The sequence below is a fragment of the Corylus avellana genome, chromosome ca2, assembly GCF_901000735.1.
Source record: "Corylus avellana chromosome ca2, CavTom2PMs-1.0".
Taxonomy (NCBI): Eukaryota; Viridiplantae; Streptophyta; class Magnoliopsida; order Fagales; family Betulaceae; genus Corylus; species Corylus avellana.
In genome coordinates this window covers 14,507,884-14,534,052 of record NC_081542.1, presented here as the reverse complement: position 1 = coordinate 14,534,052, position 26,169 = coordinate 14,507,884, and the positions used below count along the sequence as shown (strand labels likewise).

Below are 26,169 nucleotides of genomic sequence, written 5' to 3'. Positions count from 1 at the left end.
TATGTTTGGTAAAAAATATTAAAAACGCTTTAAGGGTCCAAAAAGCTTAAAAGTAGCGAAAATACAAAGCTTAAAAATGAAATTTTTGTTAAAAAAATTCTTTTTTAACTTAAAAACTCTACTTCTCAAATACAATCTCGATCATGTAAGCCGATTTGTGCTAAGTTCACGGATAAACCACCCAGAGCATTACAAATTTACAACGATCTTGTCGCCTTTGTCTTTTCCGTTTGATTTTTGTCTATTAAACGACAAAAATATCAAATGTTTCATTTTTTGTTTGTTTGTAGGGTACTTATGTTGGTTTATGTTTAATAATCCTAGAGGATAACCCATTCAAAGAGAGTTGGCCAGGTGGCAGTGATACGATTTTTTATTGACTAAGAACGGCATTATTGTTGAGATTTCTTTCTTTCAAACTCGCTACCAAAAGATACTAGAAATCTAAATTAAATAATACTTCTTTGGTATCTCATTATTAATAGGCCGGTTACGTGTTATAAAGAAACAAATAAATATAAATTAACAAATAGATAAATTAAAATAATTTGTTTGCTAGTAGATATGGTTATAATTAAGGTTTGAGTATGGTTAAAAACTATTTTGTTCTGTGGTGTTTGAAAAGAAGCCAAGAATTGGAAGAGGAATAGTTAAGTTAAATGAACTTCCATAAACTGAAATATTTCAATAACAATAATAAGTGTCAACACTAAAAGAGAAAAAAATTGTTAAATACTGTATTAAAAATAATAATATTAATTACCTCTCAAACAAAAAAAAAAATTAACATTTTAATTGATCTTAGAGTGACTAAAATTTTTAAATAGACCAAAACTTTCTAACAGTTTCATAGTTGCGTGCATAAACGTACATTTAATAGATGTAAACAAATTTTAATAAAAAGTAAGTAGGTTGAAAAGGAACCAAAATTTAATATATAAAATAGGTTTATAACTAAATCTAGCTATGACATGCATGTAGCATTTTATAACTATTTTGTTGTTGTTTAATGTTGGTTTAATTCTACCCACAAAACTCACATCATAGGACAGGAAATCAACAATTATTTAAATTCAATAAATTCCTCTATTGACTTTTTATTTTTATTATTATTATTTTTTTTAGTTTTTTCTATTCTTTTATAACACGTTTTCAAGTATTTCATGGGCATGGGGCCGCGGTAGGGCGCACAAAAAATTGAATAAGGTGTTCCAACTCATGGTTTGACTAATTTTATTCTTTTTTATTTTTAACTCATAGCTAAACTCCGCACTCATCAGTCATCACACATGGTTGACAATGTGCACCACTACTGTTATTAACTGTTGCTAGTGCCACCAAGAATTATTACCTATTAGGCCCTTGGAATATATAGAATATATATAATATTTTTTTGTATATTTTATATTTAATTGATATTGAAATATTCTTTATTTATGGATTAATTGTAATCAAATATTGAAATATTCTATTCACAAAACTCTCATCATAGGACACAAAAGTCAACAATTATTTAAATTCAATAAATTCCTCTATTGACTCTTTTTTTTTTTTTTTTTTTTTTTTTAATTTATAGTTTTTTCTATTCTTTCATAAGACGTTTTCAAGTACGGGCATGGGGCCGCGGTAGGGCGCACAAAAAATTGTATAAGAAGGTGTACCAACTCATGGCTTAACTAATTTTTTATTTTTTATTTTATTTTATTTTATTTTTAAGTCATAGCTAAACTCCACACTCATCACACGTGGTTGACAATGTGCACCAGTACTGTTATTAACTGTTGCCAGTGGCACCAAGAATTATTACCTGTTAGGCCCTTAGAATATATAGAAAATATATAATATTTTTTGTATATTTTATATTTAATTGATATTGAAATATTCTTTATTTATGGATTGATTGTAATCAAATTAAGAAAATTTGATTACTATATTTGTATTTATGCCAAACCCTATATAAATAAGGACATTTGTATTGTAAACAAAATAAGTTAATGAACACAATGCATCCCTTAGAAATATTTCGAGTAATGAACGTAGGTGTGTAACACCGAACTATCCATAAATTCTTTGTATTCTTTCTCTATATTGCTTCCACTCTCATCGTTATTTCAATAAGGGCTACCAAAGAGAGTTTTGTGGTGCCCAAGTTTCTTATGAATCAGTGAGGTTGCACAATTTGCACCGGCAATACGTCGGAAAAGCTTTAAATTGGTGTAAAGCTTTTGTAAACTTGCTGTGTTGGATGTCAATTCAAGTGGGAAATTAAGACAATAATTGGCGAGAACATGTGAAGATAGGATTCTTATTTTTTAATTAATAGAAGTTTGTAGACTTGGTTTTATGCTAGAAATTTCTCATTGATTGTAGTTGAGTTTGGACTAAACTGCTTGGATTGAGTGTAAAGGTCGGGATGTCTCACTCCAATGAAAGAATTTGTAGGTCCATGTATTTGTCCCTTATGCCTCTGCTAAGAATTGTCTTGCAGGCAGAAAATTCAGGAGGAAATGCAGCCCATCTCTTCTCCATCTCCGTATAAAATATGAATAAATCTATCATTGAATATGTGAAATCACATATAGGTCTCACATGTTTAATGGTGAATTTGCTAAAGAGATAGACAAAAAAGGAACAAGAAATGAATGTGTAACACTTTTGTTTTAAATATGTTTATCTGAGTAAAAGTGACCGCAGTTTTCTACATTTACAAATGCACAAGCAAGAGATACCTAGATTCCGTTTGATCTTATGCACTAATACACGTCAATTAATCCATTGGTTGGTTTAAAAATTTATTAGTTTATCATTATGTAAAAAGATCGCAACTTGAAAAGCGTCTATATATAAGTGAAGGGATGGGTTGTAAGTTAAGCATTGTGCTTAACACTTGAGAGATCTAGGAAATGGCTCTACTATCAATGTATTTGCTGCAACAATATTCATGGCAAGAGCTACACAAAATACCCTTCATTAATCCCCTCCTTTCTCTTCTTTTCCTCGTCTCTTTTCTTTATGCTTTCAAGCGTATTAGAAGTGGGAAACCCAATTTACCTCCTTCCCCACCAAAGCTACCAATCCTAGGCAACCTTCACCAGCTTGGCACACTCCCACACCGCTCTCTTCAAGCCCTTTCAAACAAGTACGGCCCTCTAATGTTCTTAAACTTGGGCAATACTCCAACTCTTGTGGTGTCGTCTGGAGATATGGCAAGAGAAATGTTGAAGACACATGATGTCATTTTCTCAAACCGGCCAAAAATTACCGCTGCCAATGCCTTACTCTATGGATGCACAGATGTGGCATTCTCACCTTATGGTGAGTATTGGAGACAAGCTAGGAGAATTTGTGTGTTAGAACTTTTGAGCCTCAAAAGAGTGCAATCCTTCCAATATGTAAGGGAAGAAGAAATTGAAGTATTGATGAAAAAGATACGTGAGGCGTGTAGCAAAGGGGCTTCTGTTAATCTAAGTGGGATGTTCATGGCAACCTCCAACAACATAGTCACAAGATGTGTGCTTGGAAAAACGTTTGAAGAAGAAGAAGGTAAGAGTACATTCGAACATCTATCAAGAAGGATAATGATGCACCTTGGAGCATTCTGCTTGGGAGATTTTTTCCCTTTCTTGGGATGGATTGATGTTCTTACGGGATTTATCCCGAGTTTGAAAGCCACTTTCAGAGAATTAGATGCTTTATTTGATCAAGTGATCGAAGAACACAGAACATTTAAAACTGACGATGATGAGAGGAAAGACTTAGTTGATATTCTCCTCAAACTTCAAAAGAACGACATGCTTGATGCTGTGCTCGCTCAAGGCAACCTCAAAGCAATCCTTCTGGTCTCTCTCTCTCTCTCTCTCTCTCTCTCTCTCTCTCTCACACACACACAAACCCATGTCTAAAGTTTTGTGTTTCCATAATTTCAGGACATGTTTGTGGGAGGAACTGATACTACTTCAACAACTTTGGAATGGTTAATGGCGGAGCTCATAAAACATCCAAATATTATGAAGAGAGCACAAGAAGAGGTGAGAAGGGTGGTGGGAAAGAAATCAAAGATAGATGTGAATGACATCAACCAAATGGATTACTTGAAGTGTATCCTCAAAGAAACTCTAAGACTACATCCAGCAGCTCCTCTCTCGGTACCTCGAGAAACATTAGCAAGTGTCAAATTTGAAGGTTATGATATTCCAGAAAAAACAAGAGTATTTGTCAATATATGGGCAATCCAAAGGGACCCAACTGTATGGGAGAGGCCAGAAGAGTTCCTCCCGGAGAGATTCAATGACACGACGGTTGATTTCAATAGGCAAGAGTTTGAATTCATCCCATTTGGAGGTGGGAGAAGGAGATGTCCAGGACTGACATTCGGTGTTACTTCAATTGAATATGTGATTGCCAACATCTTATATTGGTTTGATTGGAATTTGCCTAGTGGTAGTGCACAAGGGAAAGACTTGGACATGAGTGAAGTTAATGGGCTCACCGTGTCAAAGAAAATTCCTCTTCTTCTTGTACCAACACTGCACTCTCCTTGATCTATGCATTAGTGTGCTGATGATGTTACTTTTCTTCTTGCACTTGGTGTGTTTTAGCATTTGTTGTTGTTTCTGTTTGAAATGAATGAAGGGAAGGCGACTTCTACCTTAATAATAAATCTTCCTTCTTTTATCAAAATTGACATAAATAGGTTCTATTTTCGCTTGTTATTTATGACATCGCAGGTTATTATGCCCCGTCTACATTGGGTTGTGCCTCCAACCTCTGAGGATCTAGTAACACTCGTGGCCGTGGGTGCACCCTGGTGAGTTGATAAACTAGTAAGGTGAACTTAGAATGGTAAACATAGTGATGGCCACACCATCATGTAACCGTAACTTCAGTGTGTGGCATTTATCCTAGCCCGGTACTTTGCTATTATCTTTCTCTTAGGCCGAATAGTTTCTTTAATTATAGTTCCACCTTACACATGGTCATTCTTTACTTCCTAAAATTTTCAATATTCATATAAACTTCTAGTCGTAGCTAAAACTCCACTGGCCAAGATATTGACAACCCTTTCACTGATACCTTTCCGTAATAGAGTACTTGTGAAGTCTTACTAAGAATGGGCGTTGGATGCCTGCATAAATATTGGAATTGGGGGCAAGTGAAAAGTTGTTAAGGATAGTGCCTAAAATTCCAATTAGTACGTAAGATATTTTGATATAAGAGTCAAATACCTTTAACCCATGTGATTTAATTACTTTATTTTTTTTCTCCTTGATTTTATTTTGCGTCACACATGATACGTCGATAATAGCTAAAAACGGAGATGACACTCCGTCTAACTTTCGTAAAAAAATTGATGAAAATTCATGCCAGTACCCTTAAAAGATCAACACGTGTTCATATACCTAATTAAAAATAAAAAATAAAAAAAAATTAAAACTAAAATTATTCAAACATTAAAAAATTAAAAATAAAAATTAAAAGAAGGTGGCTCGAGCCACCCATGACTGATTTGGGGGTGGCCAAACCACCCCCAACTTGGAAAATGGGGGTGGCTGAAACCACCCCTAAGGCTTTTCCATTGGCTTTACGTACTCTCTGTCTCCCATACAAATCTACAAACAAACACAATGAGACACGCTAAAAAAAAAAATTAAAAAATGTCACTAATTTGTACATACACAATAACAATAACATGCACACAGTGACAAAGACAATATAGAACTATATAAGCATATTTGACTCTCTGTGCTACACATCAAACACTAACATTTTTTTTTTTAAGTTGTCAAATACTAATGTTGATACAATAACGACACACATGCACAACAAGCTTAAAAAAAAAAAAAAAAAAAAACATAGAAAATACGAGCATAAATAGGATCGTTCTTTTTGTACACACTTTTTGTTTCTAATGATCGTTTCTACATTGGACGCCCTTTAATTCATGTTCTTCTTGAGATCTTGACTGCCTTACAATAATAATTTTCTGGTTCCACCATCTTCATCAACGACATACCTGACCAACTTCACTTTATGCTTTAGAGCTAGCTCATACGCCATCCCCACTTTCAGCATATGCTTGCAAGGAATATCAAACACTTTGTCACTCGGTCTCAAATTTCTCTTCAAGAAATTGTAAGCATAATCCACGTACGCACATTAAAAAAATGAACATGTGTCTATATACCTAATTAAAAAAAAAAATAATAAAAAAAAATAAAATTGAAAGAAAGTAGCTCAAGCCACTCCTGACTGATTTGGGGGTGGCTGAATCACCCTCTAACTTGCAAAATGGGAGTGGCCAAAACCACCACAACGCTGTTAGGGGTGGCTCGGCCACCCCGTTTGGCCTAGGGTAATTGAAACATTAAAAAGCAGTGAAAATGTATGACAGATCTCCCAAATTACAATCTATATTGGTTATTATTATTATTTTTATTTTATGAAACTACGATCGATACGTTGCAAATGATAGGCTATTAGGCTTCCATTGGTAGTACTCCTTTTCTCCCACACAAATCTAAAAACAAACACAATGAGACAAGCAAAAAAAAAAGTCACTTATATGTTGTACATACACAATAGCACAGTGACAAAGACATTATATAACTATATAAGTATCTTTGAATCTCTCTATTACACATCAAACACTAACATTTTTTTTTAAGTTGTCAAATACTAATGTTGATACAATAAAGACACACATGCAAAACATGCGAATAAAAAAAAAAAAACATGACCGTTCTTTTTTACACACTTTTTGTTTCTAATGATTGTTTCTACACAGGACGCCCTTTAGTTCATGTTCTTCTTGAGATCTTGACGGCCCTACAATAATAATTTTTTGACTCCACCATCTTCATCAACGCCATACCCACCCTCATTTTATGCTTTAGAGCTCATAAGTCATCCCCACTTTCAGCAAACGCTTGTGAGGAATATCAAACACTTCGTCACTCTGTCTCAAATTTCTCTTCAAGAAATTGTAAGCATAATCTATAACAATTATCTTGCCTATACCAGATTCTCTGCTAGCGACAACCTCAGTCTCACCAAATAAGTGAACAATACCTGCATGCCATGTCTTATCCATTGCCTCAATTTCTTTCTCAACTGCCTCTTGTTGCTTATTTTCCACATCCTTATTTTCATTCTCCCGGCCATTTACCAATCCATCATCAACCATTTCTCTATCCTTCTCACCATTGTTATCCAACATTCTCTGGAAAAACAAAAAATCATCTCTAACAAAGTTCTTGAGCATTTCAATCAATATCTTCTAAAACGACTCTTGCTCGTTATGCACATCTGTGTATCCGTATCTCACAACAAAACGAAACACATTAAGCTCTTTGGGCTCTACTTGACGGAAAAGGAAACGCTCTTCCACCAGAACCTTGCTTATGGGGAGTGATTTAACGGAGACAATCAAAGGACTGAGTGCAATGCAGGCACGTTTTCCACATAGTGCTTGAAAATTGGTGGGATGCCTTGAACAAGCTTGGAGTAGAACATGGCTAGCCCAGGTATTCGACAAAAGCTTGTGTCAGCTGTTATCTCTTTGAGCTTATCTGGAGAGATTTTGTGCTCAAGCTCATAATAGTACTTTCTCTGAAACACATAGTTCCAAACGAACATGACAGCCATTAGGATTGCTGCAAAGGCTAGGGGAAGATATCCTCCTTGGTTTGTAGAGGGTTGAACTTAGATAGAGAAGCTCTACAATGCCGATAATGAGAATGTAGGAAATAATGAGAAGTATGTGGGATTTCCATATCATTATCATCACTAATACTAGGAAGGTTGACGTGAGAGTCATTACAAAAACCACCGCTATCCCTGTATGCAATAAACAACTCATTATTAGTTTCCAAGTTATATTTTTTATATGCTACATTTGAATCTTTGAAAACACAAGGGAATTGAAAGGAAAGAAAGCTCTTAATAATAATTCATGCATTTTTTTAGATTAAACAAAACTTGTGTATGCATAATTCATATTTAAATTATAGATTACCATATGCATTGCCGATCTTAGTAGTTGTCCTAAAACTCAAAGTGACTGCAACACAAGCCAGCATAAGAAGGTTATTCACTTCGGGTACATAAACTTGTCCTTCATACTTAGCTGATGTGTGCACTACTTTCACCCGAGGGAAACACCCTAATAAGAGGGACTGTTGGATTATTGAGAAAGTCCGTGAAATCATGGCTTGACTTGCTATGATTGATGCCAATACGGCCACCACAAACATTGGCCAAAATAAAGATCCTGCATGCATCATAGATAACTGCTTAAACAAGTGCATTATAAGTTGTTATTTGACATGATATCATAGCAAAGATCTTAAGTTCGAACCTTATCGATTGATCTCTATCAATTCAACCCCTCATTCCAATTAAATATTCTACATGTTAGACCTCATTTATTAACGGAGAGTTTGAGCTCACACGAGAAGAAGTCTTAGTATATAAATTAAATTAATAAATTAACTATTTTGTATAAGCTCAAGATTTTGGGAAAAGTACTAGTGGGCTGACATGGTATTAGACCAATGTCATGAGTTTGAAAGTACCCTATCTCCATCATTCACTTTTTATATTAATTAAATATTTTACGTATTTGGCCTCATCTATTAAGGGGAGTGTCAGAATATAAATTAAATGATTAATATATAGAAAGAGAGAGATGAGATGTATTAGTAACCTGGCGCGCGTGGACTTGAAAATGTATCTGAGACAAGATCCATGTTGCTGCGAAGGAAGGAAGCTTGTCCAATGTAGGCCAATAAGAGAGCCGGATAAGCCACACAGCACATGCTTATCTGGATTGACCGAACCATGAAGTGGCCAAGATCAGCAAATAATGCCTCAATCCCTGCGTGCATATATATGTTTACAGGTTATTATGGGGAAGAATTGAGAAAAAGAGAAAAAGAGAAAAGAGGAAGAAATGGCCGCAACCTGTTATGGCGAGGACAACGCCACCAAGGGAAATCCAAGCATCTTTTTAGTTCCTTCTAAAGTAATCTACGATGTACTTTCGGTTTATGGCTTTATAAACATTTGGGTCAAATTTCATGAAATTGTAAAGGCCAATGCCACCAATGAGTGCAAACCAAATGCAAATTATTGGAGCAAAACTGTATCCTACTTTGTCAGTTCCAAATCTCTGAGCCATGAACAGAAGCACCAATATCGCTGCTGATATCCAAACAATCCTGTCTGTATAGAACAAATTTATATTGTTCAATCTCCACATGCATGATGTTGAATTGAATTCACAGCAGAATAATTCTCATTAATTTAATCTTTTTTTTTTTTTTTTGAAAAAAACATAACATTTCATTCAATAATACCACGAGCATAACGCTCTTACATCACAGAGTAAAGCTCTAAAGCAACCATAACATAAAGTTACAAGATTACTAGGTTTAGTACAAGATTCGAGACCAATCCGCTAACCCATGACTAAAATCAGATTTTGTACTAGATCTGTGACAGACAGACTCAACCAAATGCATGGATATCAATTATTCCTCGACCCTGAGAGTGGAAAGACTCTCATGACGAAACTCTTCCTCCACGACCCGAAGGCCAAGATAATGATTACATCTACGACTTAAAGGTCTGGACCAAAACTAATTAACCCGAAGGCGACATAGATCGAGTGAGAGAGGAAAGAGCCTTATTGCAAGCCTAACAAAACTGGGAAATTAAACCATACAGGGAAAAACATACGCTAAAACACAAATACATCTTAAAGAAGCAACAAAACAAGAAAATAAAACAAGAAAAGAAACGGCACACTCCGATCACGCACACCCCAGGAACCGAAAACCAAAGGGGCATTGGAAGCTCATTGCGGTGGGGACTCGTCGAAAGGCCCAACAGTGGACGGTGGGCGGCGAACAGGCACAGAGAAGATCGGCAAAGCAAGACCTAAAAATAACTACAAACAAGAAAAAAGGGAAAAAACAACAAGGAACCACCAAAATAGGAAAAAAAAACAAGGAAAATGAGCACAAAGTGGGAAGATGGTAGCCGGAAGGAAGACGGACCCGTGCAGGCCCGAAACCGCCGCGTAAGGGGCGTGGGAGCCCGACGCAGTGGAGACACATGAAAGAAAACCCTAATAGCGGGCAAAGAAGTGGCAACACAAGTCGGCGACGACCACTGACAAAATTTGAATCCACAAACAGCCAAAACAAGGCCAAGGAGCCTGCTGTAGAAAATGAAGGCAGGGGAAGAAAAACGGTAGGGAAGGAGGAAAAATGGGGAAAAACAGAGGGGGAAAGGAGCGGCAAGAAAGGGGAAGAGAGGAGGCACTGAGGTTAGGGCATCAGGTAAATAACTAGCATCGGAGCGAGGAGGACTAGGCCAGGGGAGGAGGGAGGCAGCCAAACGGCCAACCCTCCTCCCCTATGTGACTAAAGGATTTCGCTTTTCTCTTTGGTGGCTAGAGAGAAGAGACGGCTCCATTAATTTAATCTGACCTTAACGTCTTGTACACTCCTAGCGGCCAGTTAAAATATATTTAATGTATAGTAAACTAGGGGCGGATTAGAACATTTAGTTTGGGGAACAAAATAAAAAAAAATAGAATTAAATAAAATAAAAAAAATAAAATAAAAATTTTCTTGAAAGGAAAAAGTTTATTTTTAAAGATATATTTAAAAAAATTGGGGCGACCTATGGCTTGGGAGGCTGGCCCCCCAAGCCAAAGGGTGATTCTGCCCCTTTTGTAAACGTAAGATTAAGATGCATGCACATAATTTATGTATTTAAATATGTATGACAATTACTATATGTTCTATAATTTTTTGTTTTTGTTTTCATTGTTGTCTTTTGTTTTAGTTTTAGTTTTCATTACTAAAATTCAATTTTTTGGTAACGGACCGTTAGTGACGTGTCAAGGCTATTGACACGTTACTAAAGGTTAGTAACGTGTAATTAGTAACGTGTCTGGGGCGTTTCTAAATTGGTCGTAACTACTAGGGATTTAGTAACGTGTCAATTTCTGACACGTTACTAAATGGTAACGTGTCAGTTTCTAACGCGTTACTAAACTTTTAGTAACGTGTCAGATTGACACGTTACTAAAGTTTAAAAAATTATTAAAAAAAAAAAATTCTTGACAAAAATTTGAAATTTTTTTTCCAGAATTTTTTTTTTTCAAATAATATTATGGAATCTGATTTTCAAAAATCTGTACCCAGCACAGTTGATATCACGGAATCTGATTTTTTTTTTTTTTTTTCAAATAATATCATGGAATCAGATTTAATAAACCATCAAATAATATCATAGAACTCAGACTGTCTTGAATCAGTTTAAACAACATATACAAACATCTGCAACTTTCCTCTAGAACTCGAGCTCCATTTATGCCTGATATTCAGCTATCTCCTCTTCAGCCTCTTCTTTGGCTTGTTTCGACCTAGCCATTTTTTCTAACAATAGAAAGACAAGCTATATATATTAAACCCCAATATATTAATGCAAAACACAAGCTATATATATAATGAGGAATATATATACCTGAGGAGATGGACGGAGAGAGGCCAGACCTGCCTGAGAGAGAGAGAGAGAGAGAGTACTGTGAGAGGCTAATGCCGGAGAGGAAATTCCCTCTTCTTCGAAGAAGAGAAAGGAAAAGATAGAGAGAAAAAGAGAAGAAGGCCTGTGCGGGGGGGAGGTAGGAAAAAAATAGGAGGGAAGAAAGAAAGAAAAGGGGGAGAAAAAATATTGGAAACCAGCTAGTCGCAGGTTCCCAATGCCCTATTGTAATGTGCTATTAATTTGGACACGTTACCAAATTGGTAACGTGTCTCATTGAGACGTTACCATTTTGGTAACGTGCCATTATGACACGTTGCCAATTAATTACGTGTCATAATGACACGTTATTACTTGGTAACGTGCTATAATGACACATTACCAATTGGTAACGTTCCATTATGGCACGTTACCAATTGGTAACGTGTTATATATGACACGTTACTAAATATTTTAGTAATGTGTCATTAACTGTCACGTCACTAAATGGTGACGTGGCAGATATTAATGAATAGTATATACGTTACTAATATTCTGTTTTTTTTTAGTGTTTATATATATAGCTAGCTAGGAGTGTATCATAATGTCCCGCATGCATGCATGAATGGGGGGGGTACCTTCTGTCATCGCTGATGGGGCTTTTTCCTTGATCCCTCCAACAGCTGATAGAACTGCCATCACAAACATTGGAAGAGAGAAGAAATGTAATTGTATTTAAGATTCAAATAAAGAGATAGAAGGAATTAATTAACATGAAATGAAGAAGAAATGAAAGGTGAATTAATGTGTAAATTAACCTGAAACGCAAGGTGTAAGAACACCATCTCCAATCACCATCGAAGTTCCAAGCATTGAGGCTAACAATAGGAGAACCTTGGCAAACTTGCTCTTCTCTAGCTTTGACTTGAGCCACGTTGCCCTCCGCAGACGATTGTTTTGAACCTCCAGCTTGTAATTTGATACGTCACATTCCTCAACCTGTTGATTTGGGATCAAACTCACATTTGCATACCGGCATATGAGAGAGTATATGGCAAAAGTTCCTCCTGAGATCCATTCCAATTATGTTAAGGTTGTTAAAATATTTGATTAAATTCTATCACCTTAATTAATTAACTTTTGGGATAAGTACTGCTAATTGTCCTAAGTTTGAATTTTGTCTCAATCATTCACCCTCATTTCAAACAAATATTTCATGTGTTAAATCTCACCTATAATTTAAACTTTTATCCTGTAGGACAAGTGGTGACTTAATAAAAGGCTTATACCATAAAATGAAGGTTATAATGCATTTGAAAATTTTATTAACCTTTTGCTTACATATAAAATAATATATATATATATTGATAAATGGTAATAGATTAAATTATCAAAACAAGAAGAAACAACAGCCGCTTGCCTCGCAAAAAAGCAAGGAGACAAGGCATGCAACAAAGTCAAGGCTTACAAGCCAGCAAAATCTCAATGAAACAAAGCAATTTTTAGGAGTTTGAAGGGTCGAAGAGGTTAATTACAACAAGGAAAGATGGATATTATTAGTTCTAGAAAATGGCTTAGGCCTCTTTAGAGATATTGTAAGTCATAATGTTAAATTTTCTGTTGACTTGAAAATCAATTTTCACTGATCACTTGTATTTTCTGCCTACGCCAAACATGCATAGAAAATTGGGAAAAACATTTTCTGATTTTTTTTTTTTTTAAAAAAAAGAATTATAAAATAGAAAGATTTGAAAGTAGGAAATTAAGGATCATACCCTCGCCATTATCATTGGTGCGCAAGACAACCAAGACATACTTGAGGAGAGGAATTAAGGTGAGGGTATAGAAGATCAAAGAAAGTACACCCAGGATGTCGTCTTTGTGGTTGATACCATTGGGGAAAGTGCTGGAATATGTTAAGGAACCAATAGAGTCTGTTTTTTAGTTGTTCTTATCTTTTAGTATTATCCTTATAGTTGTTCTTATCTCTTCTCTTTAGTGTTCTAGTTGTATTTGTTTTACTTATTTGTATTAAATTAGGTCTCCTAGTTTGTATCAAGTTTGGGTTTGTCAAACTTGATTACAATTGTAACTCTTTGCCTATATATACAATGAGAACGAAGCTGAGACTTCATTCCGCCAAAAGCAATTTTCTTTGCTTTCTTTTATGGTATCAGAGCCTTACGGTTCATACCCCTCTCAATAAGATCCTTGACCCTCTCAAATTTTTGGGCCTTCTTCAACGGAATCAGCTTCTTCTCCAGGCAAATTCGCAGCTCTTCTTGCTGCCCTCAGATCACCTTTTCTCTTGCCGCACCTGCTGTACTGCACCAACATTGCCGCACTGCACCAGATTGCCGCACCTACTTTCTTTCTTCTTGCTGCACCAAATTACAGCCTCATTGCTGTTCTTCTCCTTGCCGCACCAAATCATAGCCGCATCTCCTTGCCGTGTCCTTGATACTGCATTCATGACGCAATCCAGCGACGCCGCTCTATCCTTTACAATGCCAAACATTGCGCATCTCTGTCAATCCAAGCTCGATGGCAGCAACTATCTTGGATGGGTATTTCAATTTAAGCCCATCCTCAAAACTAACGGCTTGATGGGCATTGTTGATGGCTCTGAGCCATGCCCACCAAAGCTTATTCCATCTTCTCCGGACAAAACTACTCATGATGTCCCAAATCCAGAATATATTCTCTGGGAAAAGAAAGACCAATGTATTCTCAGTTGGTTCATTGCAACCTTAATTGCTCCACTTGTGCCTACTATTTATGGGTGTAAAACCTCCAATCAGGTATGGAAAACCCTTGCCACTCGTTATGCTTCTCCATCAAGGTCTCACGTCACTCAATTGAGACGCCAACTTCAAACTCTCAGACAAGGTAATAATCCATGTGTTACCTTTATTCGAAGTGCAAAATCCTTGGCTGACCAGCTAGCTATCGCCGGCAGCCCCATCACCGATGATGACCTTGTATCCTACATCATTGGTGGATTAAGCTCCACCTACAATTCTTTTGTCATGACCTACTCCATGATAACAAAGAATACCACTATGTCTCTTGAAGAATTTCAGTCTGAATTACTTGGACACGAGCAACTCATTGAACATCAGGCTGCCATTGATGAACCACAATCCTTTGCCATGACTACTCAGAAGCTAGTTTACAAACAGAGATTCAACAACCAAAGGAAACTTTTCTCCAATAACAGAAATTCCTATCCCTCAAAGAAGACTTTCAATGGATCTCCTGGTATACTCCAAACTCCTGCTTTCTCCCAAGGAAAAACTATTACTGGAAGCACTAGCAACTACACTCCAAGAAGCAATTCTCCCAAGAACTACACTCCAAGGAGAAATAACTACACTCCAAGGAGAAATTCTCAACCTGGCATCCTCTCATCGAACAAACCTCTTTGTCAGATATGTGGCCGCTCCAATCATCAAGCATTGGACTGCTTTCATCGCATGGATTATTCATTCCAAGGAAGACATCCACCATCTGAACTTGCTGCAATGGTTTCCCAATCCAACGATCTACTAGATGAAGATCAATGGCTTGCTGGCAGTGGAGCCAATACTCACATCACTAATGACTTGGAAAATCTAACTCTGCAGCAACCATATCAGGGTAATGAGACAGTAGCAGTAGGTAATGGTAGTGGACTTGGTATCTCCCACACTGGCTCTTCCTCTTTTCTTCACTCAAATCAACTCCTACATCTTGAAAATATCTTACATTGTCCTGATGCTACAACAAATTTACTTTCAATAAATAAATTTTGTCATGACAATAATTGCCATTTTAAACTAACTGATACCTATTTCTTGATTAAGGACAACTTCACAGGGAAGATCCTCCTACAAGGGGCAAGTAAAGATGGTCTCTACCCATTAAGGCTACAACACTTCACCAAAAATAAAATCAGAGCATTTACTGCACAAATTGGGATTAGGGTGTCTTCTTCAGATTGGCACAACCGCTTAGGGCATCCAAGTCATCAAATCTTGCAGCATCTGCTTCACAACTACTACCTTCCTGTGTCTTCAGTTAAGTCGAGTCAATCTATTTGTGTTTCATGTCAATTAGGAAAGAGCAAAAAGTTACCCTTTATTGAGTCAAGTCATATTACCACTGCTCCATTGGAGCTTATTCATAGTGATGTATGGATTTCTCATTTATCTTCAATCAATAGAAGCAAATGTTATGTTATCTTTATTGATGATTTCTCTAGATACACATGGCTATTTCCTCTAAAACTCAAATCAGATGTTTTTGAAACCTTTGTTAAATTCAAGTGCTTGATAGAAAATTTATTTTCCCTTAAAATTAAACAACTTCAAACAGATGGGGGTGGTGAATACACCTCTCATAACTTTACTAAATTTCTGTCAACACATGGTGTTCTTCATCGAGTCACATGTCCACATACATCTCAACAAAATGGAGTTTCAGAAAGAAAACATAGGCATATCATTGAATCTGGTCTTAGTCTCCTAGCCCAATCCCACATTTCTTCTAAATACTGGGTTGAAGCTGTTAATACTGCCGTGTATCTCGTCAATAGATTGCCTACCCTTACTCTCCAAAATTCAAGTCCTTTCACCAAACTCTACAATAAGGAGCCAAACTACACCTTTTTAAAAACTTTTGGTTGTGCTTGTTATCCTCTCTTAAGACCCTATGCCAAACACAAATTGGAATTCAGAAGCAAACAATGCATCTTCTTTGGATGCTGTACCCACCACCAAAAGGGTTACAAGTGCCTTGATCCCATCTCCAATCGTGTATATGTCTCTAGACATGTTATTTTTGATGAATTGGTGTTCCCTGCACAGAATAGAATAGCATCTTCATCCCCTAACGGATCAGATCCTTTCCTTACAGGTATTGTTCTTGATCATTCTCATTTTTACTCTATGAATAATTCTGACTCTAATACTGTTCAGACCTCACCCCCAATCACCTTGCCTTCCCCAGCACAAGTACCTATTCTAAACACTCCCTTGACTACCCCTACTGCCGAATTACTACCACCTACCCCTAATCCTATCCCCCACCTAGATCAATCCTTACTTCAGCTTTTGCCTGCACCTACTGAACCAGCCTCTCCTCATATTGTCACAAGATCTATGACTGGAAACTCTAAACCTAAGTCTTTTCCCAACTATCAGCTATTCCTATCATTAAAATCAACCAAGCATCCACCAAAATCCTTTCATGCTACACCCTTGCCTTCTATCCCTACCACATTTGCTCAGGCTGTTTCTAACCCTAAATGGTTTGCTGCAATGGAAAGTGAACTTCAAGCTTTAGTTGACAATGGTACTTGGTCTCTCTGCCCTAGACCTTCACATCGAAACATCATCAAGAATAAGTGGATTTTTTGGCTAAAGGAAAAATCAAATGGCACTATTGAAAGATACAAGGCAAGACTAGTGGCTATGGGTTTCCAACAAAGAGATGGTATTGACTACACTGAAACCTTTAGTCCAGTTATAAAACCAGCCACTATACGGATCCTACTATCCTTAGCAATCCACTACAATTGGCCCCTCAAGCAATTGGATGTCTCTAATACCTTCCTTCATGGTTACTTGAATGAATAAGTCCTCATGGAGCAGCCTACTGGTTTTGTTGATGCAGCTTTTCCAGATCATGTTTGTAAGCTCAAAAATGCCCTCTATGGTCTAAAGCAAGCCCCACGAGCTTGGTTTTATAGATTGTCACAAGCTCTTCTCCATCTTGGTTTTGTTGGATCCTTAGTAGATACCTCTCTTTTTATGCTTCATCAAGGCTCTGTTCATATGTACATACTGATATATTTTGATGATATCATAGTAACAGGTACAGATTCATCTATCATGGAGACTCTCATCCACGGCCTTCAAATGGAATTTAAGCTGAAAGATCTTGGCTACCTTTCATACTTCCTAGGCATCCATGTCCTTCGTGACAAAACTGGCTTGCATCTAAATCAAAGTAAATACATTATTGATTTACTTGATCGTGTGCAAATGCTTGGAGCAAAGCCCTATGCCGCACCCTGCACTTCAGGCAAGAAGCTCACCAAGCTTGATGGTGATACTCTACCAAATCCCACAACCTATCGTCATATCATTGGAGCTCTACAATACTGCACACTCACAAGAGCTGACATAGCCTACACTGTCAATCAATTGTGTCAATTTCTCCATTGTCCAACTACAGAACATATGAAGGCTGCTAAAAGAGTTCTAAGGTATTTCAAAGGCACACCAGATCATAGCCTTCACTTCACTTCAGGTCCTCTTCAACTTCAGGCATACTGTGACTCTGACTGGGTAGAGGATCCTCTTGATCGCAGATCCACTACAGGGTATTGTGTTTTCTTTGGCTCCAACTTAGTATCTTGGCATGCCAAGAAATAGCTTGTTGTCTCGAGATCTAGCACCGAGGCTGAATATCGTGCGATGGCCATTACAGCTGCTGAACTCTCATGGCTTCGAATGCTACTAAAAGAATTGCAAGTTTCTCTCCATAATCCTCATGTACTCTGGTGTGATAACATAGAAGCTATTACTTTAGCTTCTAATCCCATCTACCATGCTCGTACCAAGCATATAGAAGTAATTGCTTTCTTTCAGAATATACGTACAGTGGTGAGGTACCAATGTCCCCATACACCACTCCAATACTTTGTAATGCGAGCTGCAAGATCACTGACCATTTTACACCCTAAAAAACAGAAAAAGAAAAGCTTAAATAAATTTCAAACATTAATAATGAAATAATCTACAATACATATACATGTATCTAGCTATTACTCCCTTGCCATGCAAGAAAGAAACATTGCTAATTGAGCCAAACAGTTTGATCAACAATGGCCACCAAACAGTTTTCATGTGGGATGGGATTTTGTGGGGAAGAGTCGGATGTGGCAGACCTTTGAGGCATGGCCGTTTTCAGAACCAGGAAAGTTGCAGACTCAATGCCCAAAGAGTCATATCGAGGCAGCTTTTTCCATGAAAGTTTCTTCTCTTGGAGCTCTTGAGAAACTTCTCCATTTACTTCACTGATGGCTTCTACCACATCATCAGACATATCTATAACAATCCCAGAAGTCAAGGAGGAAAGAAAGAGCGAGAGAGAGATCTTTTATGTCCGAGGCCCGAGGGATATTATATATATATAGCAACATGTATTTGCCAACCCAATTAAATAAGGCACCAACTAATAATTATACAATAAATAGTATATAATTAGAATTTGGCTTACATGCTGTTACTTTAATAACAGCATGTATATTGTAGTTAAATCAACGGTCAAGATTGAATTTTAAAGTTGACTTACTTTTATAAGCATTTAATAGGAGAGAGAAAATGAAAAGAGATTTTGAAAAATTCAATTTTGACCGTTGATTAAACTATAGCATACATGCTCATATAATTAAGGCCTCAATTAATAATTGTAAAGTAGAGATTCTTTCTAAAAAAATATTGTAAGGCTCTAATATGGTAAAACGTTAATAATTAATAGTGTCTAATTAAGGCCTCAATTAATTAATAATTGTACAATAAAGATTTTTTTCTAGAAAATTATTTAAGGTTCTAATATAGTAAAAGTTAATAGATAGTATCTAATTAATTAAAGACCCTAATTATGGTATAGTACATAATTATGGATTGAAATTCATTATTAAAATTCATGGAAAGTCTCGACCTACAAAAATTTTTATAAAGTGAAAAGTTTTTAAAGTACATAAAACTTCAATTGTTTGCATTGTGCATTACAGATAAAATTACAATGTCAGCGAGTTTTCAACATCCAATTTTCTTTTTTCACATTGTATTCCACTATAAATTGCACTTTATAGCTTTCCATGTTCTCAAACCTTTTTTTTTTTCTTTTAAGTCTTACAATTTTATGTTAATCAAGTGATAAGTCATTCTATATCTAATAAGTAATTAAAAAAAAAGTTTTAAACAAAATTTTACAAATAAAAGAAAGTGATCTAATTGACATATTAAATTATATAAAAATATTTGATTATATTTTAAATGTTTTTTTTTTTTGGTAACAAACCGACATCCATTAAAGCAAAAAAAGCTTACACGATAGACACCAAGCTAAAAACAAACTTAGGCAGATTAACCTAATCCAAACAAACCACTAGCACCCCTAAGCATGTGAAAGTGGAAGTCATCTATAAATGCAACCAATGAAAGCAACGGCTCAATCTAATGGATACCGACATTAGAAGTAGGAGATTTAGATGAAATGTATCTGTGAAAATAGAGATTTAGATTTAAATGGAGATTCAAATTCCAACTTTTAATTTCCTCTTTCCACTTTATTCGCAGTGCTATCGGCTGTGGGAGGTATCAAGGTAGCTACATCTGCAATGACAGAAGGTACCCCCACATTTAATTACTACTCAACTCTTCATGATTATATTTTTAAGAAAGTTTGACAAATTAAGAGCGCTGAATAATCTGGTGCAAACTCAAATAAAATATATACTACTCTTTTTAATCTTATGTTCATGCAGTGCTATTATTTTTCCTTCATCTACAGATATGATTGTTTGGATATCAGTTGCAATCTTGATCTTCCTATTTATGATTCAAAGATTTGGAACCGACAAAGTGGGCTACACTTTTGCGCCAATAATCTGCGTTTGGTTCGCCTTCATCGGGGGCATTGGCCTTTACAATTTCATCAAATTTGACCCAAGTGTTGTCAAAGCCTTAAATCCAAAGTATATCGTTCAATATTTCCAAAGGAACAAAAAAGAAGCATGGATCTCCCTTGGTGGCACTGTGCTTGCATTAACAGGTATTTATGCATGGAAATATTATTGCTTCCCAATTAATTATAAATTAAAATGAGATAATTATTATTATTTTTGTTAATTAACTAATGAAATAATTTAACTTCAAATATATATGCATGAACCGAAGCGCTGTTTGCCGATGTTGGCCACTTCACAGTTCGGTCTATTCAAATAAGTATGTGCTCGGTGACCTACCCGGCTCTCATATTGGCTTATACCGGACAAGCCTCCTTTCTTCGCCACCACAATGATCTTGTCAAGGAGACCTTCTACGAGTAAAAAATTCTGTCATGATCCAGAAAACACTAGTTATATTGTTGAATCACCGATTATCTTAAAAGTTTAAATTAATATATAATGGTGAATTTAATTATATTGTTTAATAAATATTTTTACATGCATTTAAATTATATCCTAAAAGAATTAGTTAATGTTACAATTAATTAAAGTTCTCCATTAACTAATTGAGATGGCTACTTGTGATGCAGACCCTTTGTATTAGCCAACGTTTGTGTTAGCTATATTGGCGTCAATAGTAGCTAGCCAGGCCATAATTTCAGGGACTTTCTCTATGGTTCAGCAATCCCTCTTACTATGGTGTTTTCCTTGGGTTAAAATCGTGAGTACATCGGCCAAGTATGAAGGGCAAGTTTCAAAATTGGTTTGCTAAGAGAGGCCCCACTACACCGGCTATGGGGGGACAGAGGTCGCGATGGGATAGAGGTAGCAAAATGGAGGACAACCAGAATATGGCCGGAGCAGGTTCTGAAGAGATGGAGGGCGGCGCTGATGATCCTTTGGGACGGGGGAAACCTAATTCTCAAAATGGAAATTACGGATTTCCGGGTGGATGAGGAAAGTTTGGCCAGGAGCGATCACAGTGCAACGACAGCTCGAAACTCTTTTAATGAGGCGAGTGATTCTCGGCATTATTCAAAGTGAAATGATTTTGTGGAATCAAATGAAGGAAAGCTGGCATCCTTTAAGGATGTGGAAACCCGGAAGAGAAAAGCTAATGGGCTTCGTGGAGTGATGTTATAAATTTTTTTACAGTTTTCAGAATCATCTTAAATGTGATGCGATTTTTTAAAATTACTATTAAATCAAAAGTTAATAAATTATATTTCAAATTCAACAGTAATTTTAAAAGGTACATCACATTAGAGATGATTCTAGGAAGACTCTAAAAGACTTATAGCATTACTCGGCTTCGTGATAAGTGCGAAGTGTGTCACTAGCGCCCTATAGCCCACAAGTGCAGGTATCATGTAATGATGTACCTAGCATAGCTCATTTAATAACTTAAATTTGTTGGGCTGTATGAATGCCAACAAAATCTTCTCTCTTTTCAACGTTGGACATTTTTCATTTAATGCTTTTTAAAACATTCCATTTAAAATATTTCAAGGCAAAATATATATCCTTTAAAAAGAATAATCGTGTGTTAAAAAGAATAATAAAGTTTAAAGGAACGGCAGACACAACAGCAAGAGCTGGGATCCTGTGACAAATTGCAGACTTGGCACAGAGCCTTGTCTACCCGCCCCACTCCGGCTCTCTATTTTTCTTGCAATTCTCAAGTCGTAGAGAGTACTTTATAGCATCTGAAGAAGTAGAAGAGAAGAAGAAGATATAATAGAAGGGATGGGAGGAGAAGGAGGAGTAGCAACATCAAAACTGAGAAAAGCGGCTCGGAAGGTGGTGGTTGCAGCAGCATATGCGTGCGGCTCCTTCTCCAGGAATAAAGCTGTAGGGGGCCTCTATACCAGTAGCACTACTCAAACTGTAAGCAAAGCGTCTCCATGAAGAGTTGTATTGCACTAGTATATATAGAGAAAACCTACGTGATTTAATTCATTCAATTGTTTTATCTCCTCTCTTTAGTCATCTATTGGATTTCTACTCTTACGGGACAAAATACGTAAGATCCTCATAATATTTTCCAACATTTCTCACTTTCTGTCAAAAGATTTAAGCCCCAAAGTAGTACCTTTTTTCTGTTTTTATTCTTTGCAAATTTCTCTAAGAGCTTCTTTTACTTCGTCAGTCTTAAGAAAGACAAGACCATACATATGAATTATGACAACTGGGTCTGGTTTCTTTGTTGTTATTTTTCAATGTTTTGCGCAGATCTCGGATCCTTCAGCTGTGACTCCAGCAAAGGCAAAGAAGAGCACAGGAGAAGCTGTTGCAGAGGAATCAGAATCATCCACCAACAACGTCCCTACTTCTAAGGTATCCATTCCCCATCCTACAATCTCCTTTTCTTCTTAACTCATTTCCCCTGCATTTTGCTTGAAAGAAATTTTCTTTCCGGAATCCAATGCTTCTCAAAGTTTGACCACTCCCAGAAGGGCCACAACTTTTCATGTTTTAGTTGTTTTTTACTTTCACTTTTCCCCAATCAAAATTCAGATCCAATGACTTTGATTTGTATTTGTATTGTTTACGATCTAAATTACTGATGGGTGTATCAAGGGGGTCACTGTATTAAGGAGAAACTTCGCTTTGGCCCCCTGACGTTTCACCCGACTTTACAAAACTCATAAACTTTCAAATCTCTTATTTTGGATCCCTGAACTTTCAATTACTCTTAATTAGAACACTCCCGTTGATTTTAGCCGTTAAAAATACAAAAAAAAAAGACCGTAATGTTCTTGATTTTCATTTTTTTTTAAAATAAAAAAACGTTTTGGAAGTTGAAATTTTATACAAAAATCATGGGTATAAACGTCATGTAACGTTTAAAATCTGACAAAGGGGTCCACATTGAGAGTAATTAATTAAAAGTTCAGGGGTCTAAAATGAAATATTTAAAAGTTCAAGGGATGTTTGTAAAATTGAGTAAAAGTTCAAGAGATCAAAATAAAGTTTTTTTCAGTATTAATTAATGAGTGAGGAGTGTATATAGCATGTTGATTGTTGATGATGGCACAGGCCCAGAGAGAGGGAGCGGTTGAAGAATCCACTATTATGTGGACGGCAGAACCTATTTTGGAAGTCCCACCTGCCCAAAGCACTCATTCATTATGGCGTTTTCCTTAACCAGTACTATTCTATTTAAGCCTGAAAGTCCCATCTTGAATTTTGAATCTACCAACCTCAAACTCACTTGAGTGCCCAAACCTAAAAGTTCTTTTCTTGTCCATCGTATTTAGTATGCACTAGTCTTCTGGCAAAACCTTGATACATGAATCTTCAAGCAAATGGGACAATTGCAGTGAAAGAAATTGTCCCTATCTCAGAAAAAAACTTGTAATCACATCTCTGGCTCGTTTTTGCTGAAAAGTTAATTATCTTGTCAAGCTTTTCTCATTACTTCTTTTTGTTTTTATGTAATAGGAGGTGCCGGGGTGGAGGGTTTTGTAAATGATGAACCATCATTATATATATTCCCAATTATATATTAACAATTTATTTATTACTCCATCCACTAGAACATCGTAGGTCACTTGCTCTATAACTTAATACAGTGAAATCGTTATATATTTTAAAAAAAACTCTGGCCATTAGCATTTAGAATAGGATTCTTTGCTGGGTTACTTTTAGAAAGTTGCCATGAAATTATGGAATTTGTTATAATAGACATAGACTAGATTATAATTAAGGTAGCTATCCAGAAAACCATTTATCAATTCTAAAAAGGATCATATATATATATATATATAAAGTGCAATTGTTTTCATTTGGATAAGTTTTTGTCATATTTACCTGTTTATTACTTTAAAGTCTGTCTCCCATGATTTAATAGCTTCAACTTAATTTGTTGATTCATGTGGCAGAACTTGTGCGCAATATGTCTAGACCCTTTGAGTTACAACAGGTACAGCAGCGGAAGCAACCCCGGGCAGGCAATATTCACAACCCAATGCTCTCATGCTTTCCACTTTGCTTGCATCTCCTCCAATATTGTTCGCCATGGTAGTGTCACCTGCCCCATTTGCCGTGCCCATTGGACCCAACTGCCCTGCAGCCTGAACCCTTCTTATCCTTCGCTCTCTTCTTGCAACCAAAATGATCCCATACGGGCATACTCCGACAGTGATGACCCTATTGAGCCCAATATTCACTTGCCGAATCGTCCCCGCCTTTATCTCTCTCCAGTGCCCATTCCACCCAACTTTCATTCATCTATACAAATGAATAGTAGTCGCACCTCATGCGCATACCATCCACCCCTACATCGATTGACCTCACTATTGCAGTCACCAAACAGGCAAATGCCTAATATTATTATCTGCACCTCCTCAAATAGAGCTTTTCTTTCAGTGAAGTTAGCACATCAACAAGCAACTGACTTGGTCTTGGTTGCGAGTCCCAATGGGCCACACTTGAGGCTGCTCAAGCAATCGATGGCATTGGTGGTTTTCTCCCTTAGACCCATTGATCGTTTAGCCATTGTTACCTACACATCAGCTGCAGCACGTGCCTTTCCCATTAGGCGCATGACCTCCTATGGAAAGTGGACTGCACTACAAATCATTGATCGTCTATTCTATATGGGGCGAGCAGATCCATTTGAAGGGCTTAAAAGGGGGATTAAGATACTTGAAGATCGTGTTCACAAAAATCTACAGTCCTGTATCTTGCATCTGTCTGATAGTCCAACACGATCTTACCATGCCGTCAATATGGAAGTGCCCATTCCAATCCATAGGTTTCATGTGGGGCTCGGATTCGGCACTTCAAATGGATTCGTCATGCATGAATTTGAACAGTTCCTATTAAGAATGCTAGGAGGTGTCATTAGAGATATCCAGTTGAAAATTGGGGAGGAAGTCAACTGCAGAATCATAAGGATTGGAGAACTAAAAGTTGGTGAAGAAAGGAGGATCTCATTAGACTTGGGAGAGTATGGAGATGATGTTCATGTGGGATATAGCTACGTCGATGAATGCACTAGAACAGGGGAAACTGTAGTGAGTGTAGGGGATAAAAGTAATGCAACAGGAAGAGATGTGAGCATTGGTGGGAGGAATAGCAGTGTTGAAAGTTGGGATTACCACGATCCTTACATGGCTAGAAGATGGGCTAAGCATTTACATGGCTACAGGCTTTGAGCTCATCCAACTTACCCAACAATTAATTTCTATACGAATCAATAACCATTTAGATCAAGATGATTTTAGTCATTCAGGGACCAGGGTCAATGTTAAGTCTGGTTACTTGATTGAGCTGCTAAGCTTAAACACCACTGGGATGTGCAATATATACCCTTACCATTACAATGAAGGATTTGAATTGCCAATTTATTTTTATTTTTATTTTTTTCTCTTTTCTTCTTATTGTCATCCAGATTTTTTAAGAGACGATATATACTGTAGTTACTGTTGGGATTGATTGATGATGCATGTCTTGAGTACTTGGGCTTTACCAACTCCATAATCCAACAAATTATAATTAGGTCAACTTCACATGTATCATAACGGATCTGGTTTCAGTGGCACATCAGCTGTACAAAACATATCCCACAATGCCTTTTTTCCTTCTGCCCCATTTTGCAACCTTTTGGATTTCCTCTCTTTAAATCCCAACGCACCCCTAATCGTCAACCGTTAGATCCTTCTAGGCAGTCATCTTACACCATTCATCCAAGCCCCATCCGAATAACCCATTTTCCACGTATAGTGTTTTGTCATCGACTGCAGCCTGCAGTACCCTTAATTTCTCTTCCCATTTCAAATTTTCAATCTCTATTCTCTTCATCTTCAGCGCTTCTCTGATCTGCAACACTCAAACACTTATCTCTAGTGAGATATAGTGTTTTGTCATTGACTGCAGCAGCACCCTTTCTCTTCCCTTGGGGTAGA

The 26,169-nt window shown here is 36.8% G+C and overlaps 2 protein-coding genes and 1 pseudogene across 2 annotated transcripts; 2 read left to right on the top strand and 1 right to left on the bottom strand.

Moving 5' to 3' along the window:
* Positions 1 to 2,865: 2,865 nt before the first annotated feature.
* On the top strand, positions 2,866 to 4,569 carry LOC132171514 (cytochrome P450 71A1-like). Its single transcript, XM_059582843.1, has 2 exons — positions 2,866 to 3,839; positions 3,927 to 4,569. Exons 1-2 carry the CDS (start codon positions 2,904 to 2,906, stop codon positions 4,539 to 4,541), a joined length of 1,551 nt encoding a protein of 516 aa, XP_059438826.1. The 5' UTR covers positions 2,866 to 2,903; the 3' UTR covers positions 4,542 to 4,569.
* A 2,320-nt stretch (positions 4,570 to 6,889) lies between these two features.
* Positions 6,890 to 18,627, bottom strand: LOC132169112 (potassium transporter 5-like; annotated as a pseudogene).
* A 3,376-nt stretch (positions 18,628 to 22,003) lies between these two features.
* Positions 22,004 to 25,419, top strand: LOC132169111 (probable E3 ubiquitin-protein ligase EDA40). The gene is made up of 3 exons (XM_059580194.1): positions 22,004 to 22,144; positions 22,490 to 22,594; positions 24,142 to 25,419. The coding sequence occupies exons 1-3, from the start codon at positions 22,004 to 22,006 to the stop codon at positions 25,417 to 25,419; spliced, it is 1,524 nt and encodes a 507-aa protein (XP_059436177.1).
* The last annotated feature ends 750 nt before the right edge of the window (positions 25,420 to 26,169 follow it).